The sequence below is a fragment of the Erythrolamprus reginae genome, unplaced genomic scaffold (assembly GCF_031021105.1).
Source record: "Erythrolamprus reginae isolate rEryReg1 unplaced genomic scaffold, rEryReg1.hap1 scaffold_288, whole genome shotgun sequence".
In the NCBI taxonomy this organism is placed as follows: Eukaryota; Metazoa; Chordata; class Lepidosauria; order Squamata; family Dipsadidae; genus Erythrolamprus; species Erythrolamprus reginae.
The window spans coordinates 26,298-48,064 of NW_027248654.1; the positions used below are offsets into that span (position 1 = coordinate 26,298).

Below are 21,767 nucleotides of genomic sequence, written 5' to 3' on the forward strand. Positions count from 1 at the left end.
TTAAAAAGGGTTGAAAGAGGAGCTAGTTGAGTGGGAACGCAATCCAGATAATGTGCCTCATGTATGGGCAAGGTTTTTTCTTGTCTTCTCCCCTCTCAGTGGGGGGAGCACAGGGAGAGGCACGTTGGGGGGGGGTAATAGGGGTAAAGAAAGGGGGGAAATAAACCAAGGGCAAAACAAGAGGGGAAAAGGGTGATTTTGGTATATTATGACGGAGTGTAAGATAATGGTTTTAAATGTGAATGGTTTGGGATCGGATTTGAAACGTTTTAGGATATTAAGGATGGCTAAGCAATACAAGGTGGATATTATGATTTTGACAGAAACACATAAAAGAAGGGGAGGAAGGGATAACTTGATTAATGATAGAAATTGGAAATGGGTGTTTGAGTCGAGAGGAACACAAAAAAGTCGAGGCACAGCGATTCTGATTCATCAGAGGGTTAATTTTGAAGAGGTTGGAATTCAGAAAGACAGAGAAGGAAGGTGGATATTTGTTAAAGGGAAAATAAATCAAAAGAAGCTGACATTAGCAGCAATTTATGCCCCAAATGTGAAAACAAAACAATTTATAATAAATACTAAGAAGAAGTTAGACAACTTTAAGGAGGGCTCAACTTTTTTGGCAGGAGATTTTAATATGCAATTAACAAATGGGACGGCAAATAGCAGGATGTTACATTTAAACAGACTTAATATGGTGGATCTACATGCAGATATTTTAAACAGAGCTACATATTATTCAGCAAGATATCACACATTTAGCTGCATAGACTACATATTAATGAATAGGGGAGGCAATATACAAGTTAAAAAAGTAGACATTAAAAGTATATGGATATCAGATCATGCCCCACTATTGGCAGAATTGGAAATAGGTCAGGAACGAAATCAAAGAATTTGGAGATATAATGCAGTTGTAACTGCTAGGGAACAAGATAAAGAGAAATTGCAAACAGAGTTATCAGAATATTTTAGAATTAATGATGTGGGTGGTATTAAACAATCAATTGTATGGGATGCATGTAAGGCCTTCATGAGGGGACAATGTATATGTATGGAAGCAGATATTAGGAAGAGGTGGGGTAGAGAGAGGGAAAGGAAGATAAGGGAAATAGATTTGATACAAGAGCAGTTAAGATTAACAAAAAGTAGAGATTGGAATAGTTTATTGAAATAGTTTATAGAAATTGAAAAAGAAACAGTTGATGGTGTATGATGAGATTAAATGGAATAAGATGAGAATGGCGATGCAACAAAAAATACAGAGCTGGGGGACAAGATCAATGCAGCAAATGGCGAGATATCTGAAGAAGAGGAAAGAAAAACCATGTATTTTAGCATTGAGGGACACTAGTGGAGTGGTTAGATATGGTAATGACCAGTTAGAGGAGATAATGAGGAAATATTATGAAGATTTGTATAAAGAGGAGCAAGTGAAGATAGGAGTCCTCAAGGTTGGGAAAATAGTAAGTGAAGAAGATAAACAAATTTTGAATGCAGAAATTACACAAGATGAAATTGCTAGAGTAATTAAAGGGTTAAAACAAGCCAAAGCACCGGCCCCAGAATTCCCAGGGGAATTCTATAAAACTTATGTGAATGTGTTGTTGCCGCATTTGGGGAAATTGTTTAATAATATATTGTTAAATCGTGATATCCCGCAGACATGGAAGCTTTCAGAAATTGTTACCATTCCGAAGATGGGTCGAGATTTAAGAGAGCCTGGGTCTTACCGTCCGATCAGTTTGGCAAATCAGGATTATAAAATATTTATGAAAATACTGGCAAATAGATTAGAAAATATTTTACCAAAAATAATTGAAGAGGATCAATATGGATTCGTGAAGGGAAGGAAAATAAGTGAACCAATTAGAAATGTAATGAATGTGATGCACCATGCTACCGCTACTAAAAGGAAATTGGGAATTTTGAAATTATATGTTTATAAAGCGTTCGATAAAGTTAACCATAGTTATTTATATAAATTATGTAACAAATTAAATATGGGGGGGAAATTTTGTGAAACTATAAAAGAGATTTATAAAGGAAATGAAGCATATATAAGAGTGAATAGACAAAGAACGCAGAGTATTAAAATATTAAACGGCACCAAGCAGGGATGCCCTTTGTCTCCAAAATTATTCGTAATAGCGATAGAGATCTTAGCTAATAAGATAAGACAAGATAACACTTGGGCAGGATATAGAATAGGGGAATTAGAAATGAAAATAAATTTATTTGCAGATGATGCAATTATATTGACCCAGACCCCGATGTAGATGATTAAAGGTATAATAAATATTTTACAAGAGTTTAAGCAGGAATCGGGACTGTCGGTTAATATGGAAAAATCAGAGATTATGTGTTTAAATATAGATCCGAGAGAACAGATAGAAATTAGGAAAGAATCAGGGTTGAAATTAGGACTTAAAAAAATAAAATATTTGGGAATTTGGTTATTGAAAAACCCAGTGAAAATTGAAGAGATTAATTATAGATTAATATGGAGGAAAATGTTGAAACAGATGAGGAGCTGGAAAGATAAAAAGCTAAGGAGACTCTCTAAAATAAGAGCTTTAAAAATGATGATAGCTCCCAAGATGATGTACCTATTTCAGGTGCTGTCGGGGGGGCTATCGGTATGTAAGGTTAAAGAGTGGGACAAAAAATTAAATTATTGGATTGAAGAAGACAAGAGACCAAGAATAAGAAAAAAGTGGTTAATTGCGAATGAAAAAGAGGGGGGATGGGGAGTTCCATGTTTGGAGCTGTATAGGGAAGCTTTTCAAATGGAAAGGTTAATGGAGTTGCAATTAGGTGAAAATAAATGGGCGAAATTGGAAAAACAGATAAACGGGATGAACAATAGAGAATTAATTTTTAGGAAGTGGAATAGGAGTGATATAGGTAAATTAATAGGCCCAATGAAAGGGACTATGGAAATTTGGAAAAAATGGCAAGGGAAAATAGGATTATATAAATCTAAACTGTCATCGCTTTATGTAATAAATAGAGAAAACGAAATTAACTTAAATAGGGTTATAGGAGAGTTGAAGGGAAGAGGGATAACTAAGATAGAACAGTTATACGAGAAGGATGGCAGGCCAAGTAGAAATCGTATAGAATGGTGGTTAGGTAAGGGAAGGTGGCTACAAATAAATGCAATATGTAAATATCTAAATGAAAGGGAGAATAAAGAAGTATTATGGCGGGAGGAGACAGGGTTAGAGAAAATAATAAGAGAAAAAAGTGAGGGGATAAAGGTGCAAGCAACTAATATATACAAACTGCTAGTGCAGTCAGATGGGGACACGATTGATGGATTGACTAAATGGTGGCAAAATGAGATATTAGTAGAGGTACAAGAAATGGAAAATATAGTAGAAGATATAAGGAAAATTAAAAATACAAGAATTAGGGAAATGAGAAGGAAAATATTACATAAGTGGTATTTCACTCCCGTTCAATTCGCACATTTTCAGCAGAATGTCAGGGGGAATTGTTGGCATGGTTGTCAAGATAAAGGAGTGTTTATGCATATGTTTTGGGAATGCCCGATAGTGCAGGAATTTTGGCAAAAAGTGAAAGAGGATATCAATAGAATGTTAAATATACAATGGACAATCACTAAGGAAATGGCAGTACTAGTAAAAAGTAATGCGATGGGAGAATTTAGAGAAATAAAAAAAGCAGCAATAGAAAGCGCTCAGGCAGTAATAGTTTTGGGTTGGAAGGATGCGACAAAATGGACAATGCAAAATTGGTATAGGTACATGGTGGACCATATTCAATTTGAAATTATGGAAAAAAGGATACATTTGGATAATGAAACTGAGTTGGGACAGCTGATGGGACGGTGGGACAAGGTAAGACGATATATGACGAGCAGAATCCGAGACCAAGCTACAAGAAATAAACTGGAATCACTCTATAATATGTAAACAGATATATTGCTCTTGGGTTAAGTGGATTATACAAGAAATACCCCCAATTTGGTGGTGGGGAATGTGTGTATGTCGGGGTGGTGGGCACAATTCACAATTCACTACGCACTGTTTTATGTTGTGTGATTTTAAATTGTTAAAAATCAATTTTAAAAAAAAGGCAGCAAGGAGAGGTGATTTTGGAAGATTTTGGGAGTGATTTGGGGCAGCTTAGGAAGCTTTTGGAGGGGTGATTTTGGGAGCGATTTGGGGTGGCATAGGAAGCATCTGGAGGGGTGATTTTGGGAGCGATTTGGGTGGCATAGGAAGCTTTTTGAGGAGCGATATTGGAGGTGATTTGGGGTGGCATAGGAAGCATCTGGAGGGGTGATTTTGGGAGCGATTTGGGGTGATATAGGAAGCATCTGGAGGAGTGATTTTGGAGGCGATTTGGAGTGGAGTTAGCCCTAATTATGACCTCCATTCTTCGCTTCTCCTTGCTGTCCGTCTCCACTCCGTTAGCATCTGGGGGGAGGGTGATTTGGGGAGTGATTTGGAGTGGAGTTAGCCCTAATTATGACCTCCATTCTTCGCTTCTCCTTTCTGTCCGTCTCCACTCCGTTAGCCTTCAATTTGTCCGCTTGGCGCTTTTTTTTAAATGTTAAAGTTTAGATTTTCCTAATGGTTTTGCATGCATTATTTGCTTCTACATTGATTCCTATGGGGAAAAGTCCTTCTACTTGTGAACCTTTCTACTTACGAACCTGGTCACGGAACAAATTAAGTTCATAAGTAAAGGTACCACTATACTTGTCTTAAGTGGTGTAGGTGGATTATTATTATTATTATTATTATTATTATTATTATTATTATTATTTATTAGATTTGTATGCCGTCCCTCTCCGAAGACTCGGAGCAGCTCACAACAGCAAAGCACAGTACAAATCCAATGATTAAAATGGTTAAAACCCTTAATATAAAAACAGTCATATGTCCCAAACAAACCATACATAAAACAAAACGGACAGGGGGAATCAATGATCTTGCCCAGCGGTTTCATGTATATATTAAATAGCGGGGGGGAGAGGACTGACCCCTGAGGCACCCCACAAGGGAGAGACCTAGAGGTCGACCTCTGACCCCCCACTAATACCGACTGCGACCGACCGGAGAGGTAGGAGGAGAACCGCTGAAGGACAGTGCCTCCCACTCCCAACCCCTCCAGACGGCGCAGAAAGATTCCATGGTCAATAGTATCGAAAGCCGCTGAGAGGTCAAGAAGCACCAGGACAGAGGATAAACCCCTGTCCCAGACCCGCCAGAGATCATCCATCAATGCAACCAAATCAGTTTTCGTGCTGTAGCCAGGCCTGAAATTTGACTGTTGAGGGCCTAGATAATCGGCTTCTTCCAAGGACCACTGGAGCTGGAGCGCCACCACCTTCTCAACAACATTCCCCATAAAGGTAAACCCAGGAGCTGTCCGGGGTCTAGTGCCACAGAGAGGTCACAACGGTGCAATCCGGTCAAGACCCTCTGTCGCAGCCTTATTCCAGGCCACGGCAAGAGACTCTGCCAACCTGTGGGCAAGTGCATCTGGTATAACCCCAAGCGCACTTTGAAAGCCCTCTGGGTCCATCAGAGGTGTCTGGGGCGGAACCACCTAGTCGATTCTGCCTCCCTGCAGGGGAGGATTGGAGCCAGGAAGTCAAGCCACAGTAGAAAATTATCTGACCATGACAAAGGCAACACTTCTAAGCCCCTTAGTCTCAGACCATTACTCAATTGCTCAGAGAAGAATACCATGTCGGGTGCTTGTCCCCCCTCATGAGTCGGACCCTTTACTACTTGAGTCAGGTCCATGGCTGTCATGGTGGCCATGAACTCCTGTGCTGCCTCCGAGGTTTCGCCAAGCGATGGCAAGTTGAAGTCCCCCCAGGACCGCAAGGCTGGGGAACTCCACTGCCAGCCTGGCTACTGCCTCAAGCAGCACAGGCAGGGCTGTTGCAACATAGCTGGGATGCAGGTATGTTAACAGCAAGCCCACCTGAATCCCTAAGTCCAATCTCAAGAGGAGAGATTCACATCTGACAAACTCCGGAGCAGGGGCCCTGCAAGGACTTAGAGTCTCACGGACGAAGAAGGCCACTCCCCCACCCCTTCCCTGGTGTCGCGGCTGATGCAGGACCAGAAACCCATCTGGGCACATTTCTGAGAGAGGAACACCTCGCTCAGGACCCAGCCAGGTTTCAATCACACAAGCCAGGTCAGCCCATTCCTCCAAGAGTAAGTCTCAGATCAAGGGGGTTTTGTTGGCAATTGACCTGGCAATGAGTAGCAGCAGCCTGAGACCAGGGCCCTGACTACGTCTGACACCAGCTGCATGGGATGAAACCAGGGGGCTAGAACAGGCAATCTCTCCTAAGCAGCGAGTCCTCATTCTCCAAGAGCGACCTACCCCTTGGCTCTCGCCATATCTGCCTCTCCTAGTGATGATCGTAATACCCTGGCCCTCCACCCCATCTGAGTTTTCTCTCACATCCCTACTGGTCACATTTATCTACATACATACAAGCTCAGGGGTTATATCCAGGGCCCCACCCGCTACCAGCAAGGGGGACACCGGTTTTCACTCCTGGGCACCACATTTTATCAAACCACTCATTCCTCTCCATCTATACAAAACCATTCAATCCAACATTCAACCGTCATGTAATTAAAACAGTAGATTAAATTAATTTAGTTAATAAAAACCTCACCCTCCCCATCTCCCAATTCCTGTTCCTTCCCTTCCAATTACAGCAGTTTCAAACATAATAATAAAGTATAAAATAAGGATCAGTAAACCAAAGTAGTCCTTGGTCCAATCAAACTCAGAGAACCAAAAAATTAATTCTAACGATTGGTAATTTTTTATGCCAGGTCCTTAACAATTAGCCCCCCAGTGAGTTTGGAATGCAATTCAAACACACACACAGTCACAGAGGAAATGAAAGTAAGTTTATCCAAACGGTTTTATGAGCATGCACTCTAAAAAGAGCCAAATTTCTCTCACCCGGAAAAAATCCTTGAATGTGGCAAAAGACAAAACAAAAGAGCAGATAAGACAACTGTAAATCTTCACAGCCACCCACGCCAACGAGTCCACAAGAGTTATTTAACTATGAAGTGTCCAAAGTTCAGTAGAAGTCTTGGAATAATACAAACAGTAGCAATGGTCTTTCTCCAATGGATAAACGCCCACACGCACACTCCCCAATGCCCATAATTTATCACAAAACACATTAACATAATTGCCCCTTGAACAGGTGTGCTCACTTATCTTCTGAAACACCTGCACAGCTATTCCCTTCTTGTCATGAGCCTGTGCACATGGGCATCCACAATGCATCTGATTGTTCTCCTCTGATTCTGATGACTCACTAATTGGAGCACTGACTGATGGGCTGGTTGCACCCATCTCTCTGTCTGACTCCTCTCCCCCAACGTCTATCCCTTGCTGTGAATAAGCTTCACTGTCTGATTCTGCTGGCAATAAAACAAGTCTCTGATAACCCGAGAATTCCCCTAAACCAACATTCAAATTCCCCACTGCAGGAGTTGGCCCAGAGCCAACCACAACACTAATTAATCAAGACAATATGAACAGAGATGGTAATAGAATAATCAAGATCATCAGAGTGGTGCAAACAAGGATTATATGATTAAGTTCTAATGAGGCATGGGTAAGGGTCTCTATCCCAGGTCTTCTTATGATAGTGTCTATAGAAACTTCTAGAAGTCCTCCCTCACCAGTTAAAGTGCCGGCTGCAATAAATGTAAGCAACATAATCCAGGCAAGGTAGTCCACATTGAAAAGTCTGCAGCAATCGGGATTCCGCAGACAAAAGGAGAGCAATAGTTCGAAAATAGTGGAAGGGCTCACTCACTTTGTCTCTCTCTTTGGTATGATCTTGCCAGAAATGACAAACTGGCTTTAACTCCAAGGAGCCAAGCTGCAGACAGATCTGCTTCTCGATATTATAGCAGTCCCAACAAGATCTCCAACCATTCTGGCCACTTCTCTGATGAGAATCACGCTGATCCCGATGCCCGGAAAGATTCCATGGTATCCACAGCGTGTTCAACATCTCCAGGCTACCAGAGTAATTTCCACCAGTTGCTGCTACTCTGATTGTTCTCTGTAGCAAAAAAACACCTCACATGGCCATGGGATTTAAACTCTGGTCGCCCTCTCTGTTCAGATCTAATTCAAACTTGCTGTTAATTACTGTTAGTTTTACACATTTGCCACCTCCCGTTCGCTCTCACTCTCTCATAGCTTCTCTCACAGCTGGTGTTCCTGGTGACTCTGGCCTCACTCTACTCAGCTCTCGTAAATACCGGTCACCATCTTTCCTCCCCCTCAGATCTCAGATCTCCAAGCACCGTCCTCCCGTTTAGTTCTCACTGCCCGTTTTCAGGTCTTGAAATAGATTAGAAGATGGTGTAATGCCAAGGATACAAAGCAGGCTTAAATTACGTTAATTAAGTTGTCAATTCTGCTGTTAGATGGAAAAAACCGTCATTCTTGGCAGCGGAGCTTTCCTCTCCTCCTGCTGCTTCCACCAAATATTTGTGTAGATATTTATTATTATTATTATTATTATTATTATTATTATTATTATTATTATTATTATTGATTATGACGATTGAAATATAGGACATTTAAAAAATTTAAAAAGCAGTTGAAAATGGCAAAGTTGGAGAAGTGTGTACTATGTGTAAAAATATCTAAGTTAAAAATATTAATATTGATGGCACTTATACTGGGCACTTATACAGGGAGAAAATTTTGTCAAGCAGGATTCTTTCAGAGAATATCTGACAGTGTTCTCCTCCAGAAGATGAAAGGACAAGGAGCATCAGTTATCCATGACGTGATCCTAGCCATTGGGGAAGACTAAGTGAAGGAAGCAGAAAAACCTGAAATATTGAAGAAAAGTGTAATATTCTAAAAATAATAATCCAATTTTGAAGCTATACATTTAAGTTTTAAGAATGTGTGTTGATTATTTATCTTGTTGTGTCAACTGTCTTATTAGCATATGAAGGGGGGGGGGGGGGAAACTTCCTGGGATATAATTTTACCAAGGGTATAATTTCACAGATAGATATAGGTACAGAGAAAATACAGCCAATTCTAAAAGTGCATAGATAAAGTTCCCCCTTTTCCCTTGAGGCCTCTCATTGTCCATTGTTCACCAATCCAATGCTTTCTTCACGTTTTAGAAAACAGTCTGTGTTGAAATGAAGGAACTTTTATAGGGCCCAGCTGGCTCGCTTGATTCCTCAGCCCCTCTCTCAGGGTTTCTACCCCATCCCTTCCATTTCTCTTGTCAAGGTGCAAGGGAAATTGCAGGCTAGGATAGAATCCAAATCAGTAGTAAATGCTTTGACCAGGGTGGACTATTATTTTTTTTTGGGGGGGGGGGGAATATTTAGGCAATTGAATACAATGTACCAGATAAGATTGAATCCAGAACATGAGTCTTTGGGAAGGATGTATTTAACCAAGCTATCTTGGTATTTATTTATTTACTTTTTATTTATTAAAAAGAACATGAAAATATTTAACCTTTCTTTGCTTTTTCATCCAATGACAAAATAAATATATATACCGTATTTTTCAGAGTATAAGACACACCGGAGTATAAGACGCATCTTAGTTTTGGGGGAGGAAATTGGGGAAAGAATCTGCTTACCAGATATGCATCTGGCTAGCATCCTTAGTTTGGTCAGTTTCAGCACATTATTTTATCCTCTGGTTAGGGCTTTTAAAAAAACCTTATTTGGAGAGAGGGAAACAATGAAAGAGCTTGCAAGATAGTAAGAGCTGGGAACATTGTTAGAACCTGGTTAGGGCTGGAAAGAAACTTACTTGGAGTAAGTTAAAGTAATGAAAAAATCTCTGCAAAGACTTAGAGCTTTGCAGACAGTAACAATGAAAGAACCTGCAAGATAAAAGCTGGGAAAATCGATAGCTCCTAGTAAGGGCCGGGTGGGGGGGAGCTTAAAAAAAAAGCTGCATCCAGAGTATGACGCACCTGATTTCAGCCTCTTTTAGGGAGAAAAAAGATGTGTCTTATATTCCAAAAATACGGTAATCAGGATATGAAAACAACTTAAATGTCAGTTTATATTTTTATTGTTTCTTTATGTAGGATTTTAAGAGAGAACTAAAAATGAAAGACCCTGTTATCTTGAATGCACTTGAAACAGCCCGAATGTTCATATCTGAAAAGCCTCTGGAAGGACTGGAGAAGTTTTATCAAGAGCCGAGAGGTAAATGCTAGAGAACAATAATAACCTTCCAGTCCATAAAAAGCAGCAGCCATGATTTTTAAAAAATTATCCATTCTTATTGGATCTCTCTAAATCTTTGCAAGTTTAATATGACAAGAATAAGGACAATACACAGAATATAAACAGTAATCAATTTGCAGATTTATGAGCATATCAACACAGTAGTATCTCGTGATACGAACCCCTCGTCATACGAACTTTTCGAGATACGAACCCGGGATTTAAGGTTTCTTTGCCTCGTCTTACAAACCTTTTCCATCTTACAAACTCGAGCCGGGGTCCGTGGGCTCTCTTACTGCACGTGCGCTTTCTTACTGCTGCAAGGATTACTCTGCCTTGTGACTGTCAACACTGGGATATCTCATTCTCTTCCCGCCCCCGCTGGGAATTCCCCGCTGGGATTCCCCACCTCCTGACTGCTAGCTGAAGTGCCTGGGATTTTCCCTTGGCTTTTCAGCGGCTAGTCGAAATACCCCCCCCTTCCTCCTCCTCCTTCCCAGCAAAGCGCTTGGGGGGAATGTCAAGCTCCGGGTCCGGAGTCATCCCCCCTGGCCCCACCAAGCCGAATCAGCAGCTCTGGGCTTCTCTGAGCCTCTGCTCAGGAAACCCAAAGCTGGGATCCTTCTCCGTTCCCAGCCGCCTTGAATGGAGCCTGCCTGCTCTCCCGTAACTTATACAGTACATAATCACAAACGCCTCACAAACCACCACCACCCTGCAGGTAATTGCAGATGTGGGTCTCTTCTAAAGAAAGGTTGGGGGGTGGGCTGTCCTAGAAACAGAAGGAAAGGGGGCGTGTATAAGAAGAAAAGACAGCGGAGTGGGGAGGGAGGCAGAGAGAGAGAGAGGGAAGCCATGGGGGAGGTTCTCCCCTCTTGCAAGCTGGCTCTATGGGAGGGGTCTGCTTCTCCTCATCACCTCTGATTCGCTCTCTTATATTTTTAAGCCTTAAAGTTTCAGCATTGATTGCCCTCCTACAGTATTTTTCCGCCTCCTCCTCCTTCCACCCAATTTTCTTCCTAGCAACCAGGCCTCCAGTGACCCTTTCTGAGTAAGTCAGGCTACTTTCTCTGAGCTGCTCAGTTTATTTTCTCATTCTATGTCCAGAATTTTCCTGTGGTCCTTGAGTTTTTTGTTTGTGTTAGAACTGTTTTAAAAACAGTTTAAGAAAGCCATCCAAAGCAATCTCAGCCATGTCTCCTAAAAAGATTCCTGTAAAAAACAGTGAGGGTAAACAGAAGAAGGAGGCAATGAGTATAGAAATGAAGCTTGAAATAATCAAGAAGGATGGGGAAGCCATGTGTGTGGTGGACCTGGCAAAGGAATATGGCCGGAACAAAAGCACAATTGCCACCATTTTGAAGCAGAAGGAGGTTCTGATGGCTTCAAAACCAGCCAAGAGAGTGTCAGTAATGTCTCATCTTCGTTCTGATGTTAACAATGAGATGGAAAAGCTCCTGCTGATATGGCTGCAAGATAAACAGCTTGCAGGAGATTCGGTGAGTGAGGGCATGATTAGAGAAAAGGCTCTAGTCATCTATGAGGATCTTGTGAGGGATATGCCTGGGACATCAGAGGATGAAGGGTCTTTCAAGGCAAGTCGGGGTTGGTTTGAAAGATTTAAGATGAGAACTGGCATCCACTCTGTTGTGAAGCATGGTGAGGCTGCAAGTTCAGATGCTAAAGCTGCAAAAGAATTTGTAGTGACATTTGCAGAACTCACTGATGCAGAAGGCTATGTCTCGCAGCAAATTTTCAACTGCGATGAGACGGGCCTCTCTGGAAAAAAATGCCAAGGAGGACCTTCATCACAGCAGAGGAGAGGAAGATGCCTGGGCACAAGCCTATGAAGGATAGGCTGACCCTTGCCTTATGCTCCAATGCCAGTGGGGACTGTAAGGTGAAGCCTCTCCTTGTCTGCCACTCTGAAACCCCTCGAGCATTTAAGGCACAGGTTGACCCAGGAAACCCTTCCGGTGCTGTGGCGGTCAAACTCAAAGGCCTGCGTCACCATATTTTTGTGCAGTGGGTCAACCTGGTGTTTGTCCGCACTGTCAAGAGGTTTCTGCAGGACAATGACTTGCCCCTCAAGGCCCTTCTTCTCCTGGACAACGCTCCCGCCCATTCACCAAACCTCGTAGAAGACATTCTCAAGGAATTCAATTTTGTACATGTGCTTTTCTTGCCATCCAACACCACCCCTCTACTCCAGCCCATGTACCAGCAGGTGATTAGAAATTTTAAAAATATATACACGAAGTGCCTATTCAAAAGGTGCTTCGAGGTGACGGAAAGCACCAACCTCACCCTTCGAGAGTTCTGGAAGGACCATTACAACATTGCCATCTGCATCATTCTCATTGATTTGTCCTGGCAGGAGGTTTCCAGGAGGACCCTGACCTCTGCCTGGAAACAACTGTGGCCTGGAGCAGTGTCCAACAGAACGTACGAGAGGTTGGAGGAGGCTGAACCCATCATCATTGAAGAAATTGTGTCCCTGGGAAAATCCATGGGCCTGGAGATTAATGAAGATGACGTCGAGGACCTCGTAGAGGAACATAGTGGGGAGCTGACAACAGAGGAATTGAAGGAGCTACAGCAGCAATTGAAGGTTTTGAAAGCTTTAGAGGAAGAAACAGCTGAGGAAGAGGAGGAAATACCCACAAGAGACATTAAAGAAATGCTGTTGATGTGGGAGAAGTTGTGCAGCTTTGTTGAAATGAAACATCCGGAAAAAATTGCAACAGTTCGTGCAGCAGATCTTTTCAATGACACCTGCCTTACACACTTTAGAAAGATTTTGAGGGGGAGAAGTAAACAAACTACTCTCGATAGGTTTTTTTGTTAAAGGCCCCCTACAAGAAAAAAGACGTAGGCTTGATGAAAGTGAGGAAGATCCAACCTCTCAAGCACCTAGTCCTCCAACAAGCTCAAGCACCTAGTCCTCCAGCAAGTTGTCAGGTCTGACTTAACTAAACGTAGTTACTTAAAAGTTAATAAATTAAGTTTTTGTTAATGTTGTGTACTGAACTGTACTGTATTTTTTCATTCTTATCTCTATTGGGACTCTTCTGCTACTTTCCCCACTCGCCACTTCTTCGTCCCCATGCCACCACTGCCCCTCTTGCTTCCACATTAGGGAAAAAATAAAAGCTCAGAATTTTGGTGGGAGGAGGAGGTGGAAGAAGAGGAGGAGTAGAGTCGCTGCTGGAAGAAGGTGCGGTGAAGTGAGGTGAATCAAACAAACCCAAAACTTTAAGGCTTCAAAAAAAGGGACTCTGAGATGGTAAGGAGGAGCATGCTCCTCCCATTACCCCTGGCCGACCAGAGGGGAGAAACTCCCCTGACACTTCCCTCTCTAGCTGCCCCCCTCCCCACCCCACTCAAATCCCTTCCTCCACACACATCCATTCCTTATGTTTCTGGGACAGCTGACTTGCACTTCTTATCCCATCCCCACCTTGCTTTACATTTCTAGGACAGCCAAGGTTGGATAGAAGGATGATGGATGGATGGGTCAATGGATGGATAGATAGATACAGTAGATGATAGATAGATAATCAATCATGCATCCATCCATCCATCCACACACACCCATCCACCCATCCATCGAGGAACGGAGAAGGGATCCCAGAGCTGATTCGGCTTGGGGGGGCAGGGGGAGCAACTCCGGACTCAGGGGCTGCCCCCCTCCCTCCCAAGCCTTTCATGTCCCCAGGAGGTAGGTTCCTCTTGCCGGATTAGAAAGCCGGCACTGGGTGGGAGGGGCGGGGGGAGGCATCCTTGCTTTGGGCTTTAAGAAGCCGAGAGCTGCTATTTTGGCTTGGGGGGGCAGCGGGGCAGGAGGGCAACTCCAGACCCAGAGGCCGCCAGCCCTCCCTCCCTCCCAAGTCTTTCGGGTCCCCAGAAGGCAAGTTCCTCTTTGCCAGGTTAGAAAGCCAGCGCTGGGGGGGAGAGGAGGGGGGAGGCATCCTGGTTTTAGGCTTTAAGAAGCCCAGAGCTGTTGTTTCAGCTTCAGGGGGCAGGGGGGTGACTCCAGATCCAGGGGCCGCCCCCTCCCTCCCAAGCCTTTCGGGTTCCCAGAAGGCAGGTTCCTCTTTGCCAGGTTAGAAAGCCGGCGCTGGGTGGGAGAGGCGGGGGGAGGCATCCTGGCTTTGAGCTTTAAGAAGCCCAGAGCTGCTGTTTCAGCTTGGGGGGCAGGGGGGTGACTCTGGACCCAGGGGCAGCCACCCCCTCCCTCCCTCCCAAGTCTTTCGTGTCCCCAGGAGGCAGGTTCCTCTTTGCCGGGTTAGAAAGCTGGTGCTGGGTGGGAGGGGCAGGGAGGGGCGTCCTGGCTTTGGGCTTTAAGAAGCCCAGAGCTTCTCTTTTGGCTTGGGGGGGCGGGGGGGCAGTGGGGCCACTCCGGACCCAGAGGATGCCCCCCTCCCTCCCAAGCTTTTCATGTCCCCAGGAGGCAGGTTCCTCTTGCCAGGTTAGAAAGCCAGCACTGGGTGGGAGGGGCAGGGGGTGGCATTCTGGCTTCGGGCTTTAAGAAGCCCAGAGCTGCTGTTTTGGCTTGGGGGGGTGGGGGGCAGGGGGGCAACTCCGGACCCAGGGGCCACCTCCCTCCCTCCCTCCCAAGCCTTTTATGTCCCCAGGAGGTAGATTCCTTTTTGCCGTTTTAGAAAGCCGGCGCTGGGTGGGAGGGGCAGGGGGAGGCATCCTGGCTTTGGGCTCCCAGAGCTGCTGTTTCAGCTTGGGGGGCAGGGGGGCAGGGGGCGTGACTCCAGATCCAGGGGCCGCCCTCCTCCCTCCCAAGTCTTTCGTGTCCCCAGGAGGCAGGTTCCTCTTGCCGGGTTAGAAAGCCGGTGCTGGGTGGGAGGGGCAGGGGGGGCGTCCTGGCTTCAGGCTTTAAGAAGCTCAGAGCTGCTGTTTCGGCCTGGGGGCAGGGGGAGCGATTCTGGACCCAGGGTCCTGCCCCCGCATGCTTCATCGAGGAAAACATTTAGAGGGTGGTGCCCCGCCGCTTGACAAGCCGCAAGGCAGGTTCCAGACATGTCAATCCACCAAGGAGGTTCCCTCCAGGCAGCCTGCGCTGTCTCCCCCCTCCTCCTCCCCCCCGCCCCTGAAAAGGATTAGAATTCCAGCAGTGATGAGGCAAAAAGGGTGATTTTGGGGCTTGCATGCATTAATCGCTTTTCCATTGATTCCTATGGGAAACATTGTTTCGTCTTATGAACGTTTCACCTTACGAACTTCGTCCTGGAAACAATTAAGTTTGTAAGACAAGGTATCACTGTATTGGGCATAATCAGGGGTGGGCTGCTGCCCGAATGGGGGGAATGCAGTGGGGTAGCAAAAATGGAGTTCCACCCCAAAGCACCCAATTTGCACTGAAAGATGTTGAAAGAAAATGCAGGATGTCCTGCATTAGCCACACCTACAGTGTGGTAGTAAAAAAATTGGTAGCCCTTCACTAGGTATAATTATGTGTAATTTATTTATCATTATTCTAAATCTATATTCCTGGGCATACATAAGGTCCTAGACTCAGGAATAAAACACTAATATATAAAATTAAAGTATGTTTATATTTTATAGTTCTAATCCCAATACTGTCTTTGCATATTCTAATCTAATATTGTTTCAAATACATGGAAATAGTGACCATGATGCCACTTAGGTGGACTTAATGCCACTGATACAACCCCATGAAACTACTCAATTTGAGCCAGGGCCATGAATATAACACTTGAATGTTTTTGCCTATGAATAATTTTAAAAATCAAAATTTTATTTTTTTATTTTCTTTATGTTATCTATGTGCTTCACTTTTAGAGCTGTCCCCAGGTGAAAGAATCCAGAATGTGACTCGACTCCTAAAGAAGCAGGCAGATGATGTTAAAACAGAATGGGATAAATTGAATTTACAATCTGCCAACTCGCAAAAGAAAATTGATGAAGCTCTTGAAAGACTACAAGAGCTTCATGACGCAATGGATGATTTCAATCTAAAACTGCATCAGGCAGAAACTGTCAAAGAGTCATGGCAGCCAGTTGGGGATTTGCTCATTGACTCACTGCAGGATCACCTTGAAAAACTGAAGGTAAAATGGTATTTTTTGTACAATGCTGTTTGCATGAAGGTACACTTTTACAATTTTCCCAACCGAGTTTGATTGAGAAAAGTCAGTGATTTAGTAGAAAACCGGGGGACTTTCTTTCTTTTCCTTTCATTTTGTTTCACCATTCAAATTTCAAAAGAGGACGACAGTTTATATGCTTAAAATTTGGATTTATAACTTTTCAGTTTTCTTTTTTAAGTATTTGCTGTTTTCAAGGATTACAAAAAAAAAGACTCATTGTAAGCTTTAGTTAGGACTTCTTTTTTTGGCTGAATTCCAACTAACTACTTGTTGAATTTGAATGTAAGTAATTACTTTTTAAAAAAAAAAACTATAATTATTCCTTCTCTCCTCTATCTTCTTTTTATTTCCTTTGATTAGATTGATTAGTTATTGATTAGATTGACTAGTAATTGATTAGTCTGATTAGTTATTGATATTGGATACTGAAACAAATCTATATTTCCATCTCTATATACTATATATAACATAGGAATTTAAAACTTTACATCTGCCTAGTCTAATTGATTATTATTGATTGCTATTGATAAGAGCATTATCAATTAAATAAGATATAATATAAGATATTATTTAATATATGTAAGCCATGAACTAATTAATTGTATATAAAGCATAAAAACAGTGACTAATTTAGATAAATAGTTTGATGCTACTATTTACGAAGTACATATTGCAATTATGGATTCGACATGCTGATATACTAATTGAAAATTGACAAGGTGCTAGTCTTGTGGCTCTTATTAATCTGATCAATAACTACTGTATATACAGGAGTCTAGAGAGAACTTGAATTTTTTTTACATTGAATAATCAGATTAATTTAATTTAATGCCAACTTCTAATAGAGCGAATTTGGAGTATTATTAATATTTAATAGAAGAATATACAGAATATTATCAACATCAAAAAATCCTATTCCATGCAAGAAAATTAACATTTAATGGTGTATGATAAATCTATAGATGCCTTGAAACTTTCTTAAAATGTTTACCAACACTACAACCACAGCAATTAAATCGTGGAAGAAAACATCAATTCCATCATTAACCTCATCTACTCAAAATAATCTTGAAATTGATATGAATGATAAGACTCCAGGAAATCAAGTCCTCAAACCTGAAGGACAACTTTAGCCTCACTACAGGAGATGATGGTTAAAATGCAGGAATTGATAGATTGAAACTATGAGGCATTGACAGGAAACATGGGGACAATGAAAGAATATATCAAAAAAATTGATGAGAGTGTAGGATGTCTCGATAATAGAATGGAGACCATTCATGGAGTTCTGACAGCAAATGACAATAAAATTAAGAAAATAGAAGAAGTTAATGAAAAAATGGAAACCAGAATGCAATACATGGAGAGTAGAGCAGAATTTGTCAATAAAAATTTAGAAGAAGCTATTATTAATCTCAAGTTTGAAAAATCAGCCTTTTTTTGTGCTTCTAAAATGTGTTGAAAACAAAAGAAGAGAACCTACTGCAAATTATGGCGGATATATTAGCGTCCATTACAAAAAAGTCATCACAAGAAATGATGCAACAAACTGATGAAATTTACAGGATTGGTACAAGTTAGACAGAGAAATTCATATCAGATTTACAAAACGTACTATAAAAGATAAAATTTATAATCAATGAAAAGAAAAAAATGGTTACTTATAAGGGCAAGTAAATACTAGTATTTTGACAAGTTCCTCGACAAGTACAGGAAAGGAGAAGGCCATATTAGTTCTTATCAATAAAATTCTTAACCATAAATCATCACAGAATCCACTTTAGGTGGCTAGTGCCAGAGGGAATGCTAGTAACCTTAATTGAGAAAAAGTACAGAATTACTTCACCAGAAGATGCTAAAGACTTTTAGGAGCAAGTCATAAAGAATGTCGAAGAACAGGACTCAAGGAATGAAAATGATAAAGACAAAGACAAAGAAAGTGTTGAGGAATTAAGCTCAGAAGACAATTTGTTGAAAAAAGAAGCTAGGCCAAAAATGACATGAGAAGAATATGGAAGAGAAAGACCTATAACAAGGGCACAAACAGAGGCCAAGAAGAATTCGATTTTTGGAGAGATTTGGGGCTAGATAGGAAGCTTTTGGAGGAGCGATTTTTGGAGAGATTTGGGGCTAGATAGGAAGCTTGGGGGGGGAGCGATTTTTGGAGAGATTTGGGGCAAGATGGGAAGCTTTGGGGGGAACGATTTTTGGAGAGATTTGGGGCTAGATAGGAAGCTTTGGGGGGAACGATTTTTGGAGAGATTTGGGGCTAGATAGGAAGCTTTGAGGGGAGCAATTTTTGGAGAGATTTGGGGCTAGATAGGAAGCTTTTGGAGGAGCGATTTTTGGAGAGATTTGGGGCTATATAGGAAGCTTTGGGGGGGAGCGATTTTTGGAGAGATTTGGGGCTAGATAGGAAGCTTTTGGAAGAGCAATTTTTGGAGAGATTTGGGGCTAGATAGGAAGCTTTGGGGGGAGCGATTTTGGAGAGATTTGGGGCTAGATAGGAAGCTTTGAGGGGAGCGATTTTTGGAGAGATTTGAGGCAAGATTTTTGGAGCCCTCCTCGAGCCCCTGGCATCACACCCGGCACTCTACCGATGCGGGAGCCTCCCCAGAGCCCCCGATGACAGTGGAAGATGCCCGTAGCCCAACCCCAGCACCTAGCTGATGCAGGAGCTTCCAGAGCCCCCGACGACAGTGGAAGATGTCCGTAGCCCAACCAAGTCTGCTGGAGCCTCCTCAAGCTCCTGACATCACACCCGGCGCCCAGCTAACGCAGGAGCTTCCCCGACAACAGCGGTAGATGCCCAAGCCTAACCAAGCCTGCCGGACCCTCCTCAAGCCCCCTACACCACATCCGGTGCCCAGCTAGTGCAGGAGCTTTCCCAGAGCACCCAAAACAGCATAAGACGCCCAGAACCCAAGCTGGAAAGAACCTCCTTGGAAACCGACTAGCCCAACTTATCAGGAGGGCTTTAAACTAGATCTGAGAGGGGCAGGTGACCAAAGTAAGAGACTGAACAACGAACCAAATAAGAAAGGGGTGCAAATTAAGCCCACTAACATTTCAGAGGATAAAAAATGCCCACCCAGAATCAGACGCAAACACCTAAAATGCCTGTACACTAATGCACAAAGCCTGGGGAACAAACAAGATGAGCTATAAGTACCAGTGTGTGTGGGCCAATACGATCTAATTGGTATTACAGAAACATGGTGGGACGAGTCACATGACTGGAACACATAGATAAAGGGCTACAATCTCATCAAGAAAAACAGATCAAACAAGAAAGGAGGTGGAGTTGAACTATACATAAAAGACCACTACACTGCCACTGAGCTATATCAATCCAAAGAAGACAACCCCCTAGAAATCATATGAGTCAACATAAAAGAAAAAAAGGACAACATTACAATTGGAGTTTACTACAGGCCCCCAAACCAAACAGATACAATGGACAACCTCTTTACAACCCAACTATCAGCAATATGCAACAAGCACAGCAGAATAATAATGGGGGACTTTAACTACCCCGACATTAACTGGAAAAAAAACTCAGCACCAAGTGGAAAGTCTGACAGATTTCTCACCAGCCTCGCCGATAACTTTCTAACTCAAAAAGTGGAAACAGCAACCAGAGGGACTGCAATACTAGACCTAATTTTAACAAACAGGGAAGAAATGATTGAGGGAATAGAAGGGACGCTAGGTGAGAGTGACCATACCATCCTAAAATTCAACATTGCGCAATCACTAACTACAACACCCAACTCAACTACAGTCCCAGACTTCAGAAAAGCGGACTTTAACAAGCTCAGAACGAACCTGAAGAATAAACCCTGGAAGGAACTTCTATAGATTAAATCCACACAGGAAGCCTGGGAAGCCCTAAAAAACATTATTATTGAGGCCCAAAGCAATTCAATCCCCATGAAAAAGAAAAGCAGAAAAACTAAAATGAAACCAGCATGGCTAAACAACGACCTCGCAGACAACGTAAAAGAAAAAAAGCCAAATACAACAAATGGAAAGAAGGACTCATAACCAAGATGGAATATCAGCAAACAGCCAGAACCTGCAAGCAAAATATAAGAACAGCAAAAGCTCAACACGAACAGCACCTCGCAACGAAAATTAACAACAACGAAAAAAGCTTCTTCCATCACATAAACAACAAGAAAAAAAACAAGGAAATAGTCACCATACTAAAAAACAAAGATGGTAACAAAATCACCGACAACAGAGACAAAGCACAGCTGCTCAATACCTACTTTACATCAGTCTTCACACATAAAGGAACCACCAACCAACCAACCTACAACCTAACTGCAAATAACAGCCCCAGAACCGAACTCAACACAGACAAAGCTACCATTAGGGACTACTTGAGGGAGCTTAACAAGTACAAATCAATGGGACCTGACGGACTCCTCCCCAGAGTCCTAAAAGAACTGGCAGACACCATAGCGGAACTTCTTCTCCTCATCTACCAAAAATCTTGGGCCACTGGAGACCTACCAGAAGACTGGAAACGAGCGGACGCAGTTCCCATCCACAAAAAAGAGAAAAAAACGGATCCAAGCAACTACAGACCTATTAGCCTGACTTCAATACCTGGAAAAATACTGGAGAAAATAATTAAAAAACAGCTTTGCCACTACCTGGAAACAAACAAGATAATATCCAACAGCCAACATGGGTTTGTCAGAAACAAATCATGTCAAACCAATCTCATATCCTTTTTCAATACCATAACCAAATCAGTAGACCAGCGCAACACAGTGGACCTCATATACTTAGACTTCAGCAAAGCTTTCGACAAAGTTGTCCACTATCTCCTAATCAACAAATTTAAAAAAAGCGGAGTAGACTACAATACATGCAGATGGATCAATAGCTGGCTGACCAACCGCACCCAACGAGTTGTCCTCAGTGGTTCCAAATCCACATGGAAGAACGTAGGCAGTGGGGTACCACAGGGTTCAGTCTTGGGCCCTGTGCTCTTCAACATTTTCATCAACGACTTGGGGAGGGAATAGAAGGGCAATTGATCAAATTCGCAGACGACATCAAGCTGGCGGGTGTAGCCAATACCCTGGAAGACAGGCTCAAATTACAGAAAGACCTAGACATACTAACACAGTGGGCCCACACCAACAAAATGATGTTTAACATCAACAAGAGCAAATTCCTTCACCTAGGCAGGAAAAACCCTTGACACACATACAACCTTGGAGAAACTCCTCTTAGCAGTAGCAACTGCAAAAGAGACCTCGGAGTCTTGGTGGACAATCAACTAAACATGAGCCAACAATGTGCAGCAACAGCTTAAAAAGCCAACACAATCCTAAGCTGCATCAACAGGGGA

At 42.7% G+C, this 21,767-nt stretch overlaps 1 protein-coding gene across 1 annotated transcript in view; it reads left to right on the plus strand.

Annotated features, from left to right (window-relative positions):
- Positions 1 to 16,357, plus strand: part of LOC139156109 (dystrophin-like) — a gene marked incomplete at both ends in the record, with an annotated part of 41,234 nt that extends 24,877 nt beyond the window's left edge. The window contains 2 exons of the mRNA XM_070731419.1: positions 10,130 to 10,250; positions 16,089 to 16,357. Of these exons, the coding sequence (XP_070587520.1) occupies positions 10,130 to 10,250; positions 16,089 to 16,357 (390 nt within the window). The remainder of the gene's footprint in view (positions 1 to 10,129; positions 10,251 to 16,088) is intronic.
- Between the last annotated feature and the right edge of the window lie 5,410 nt (positions 16,358 to 21,767).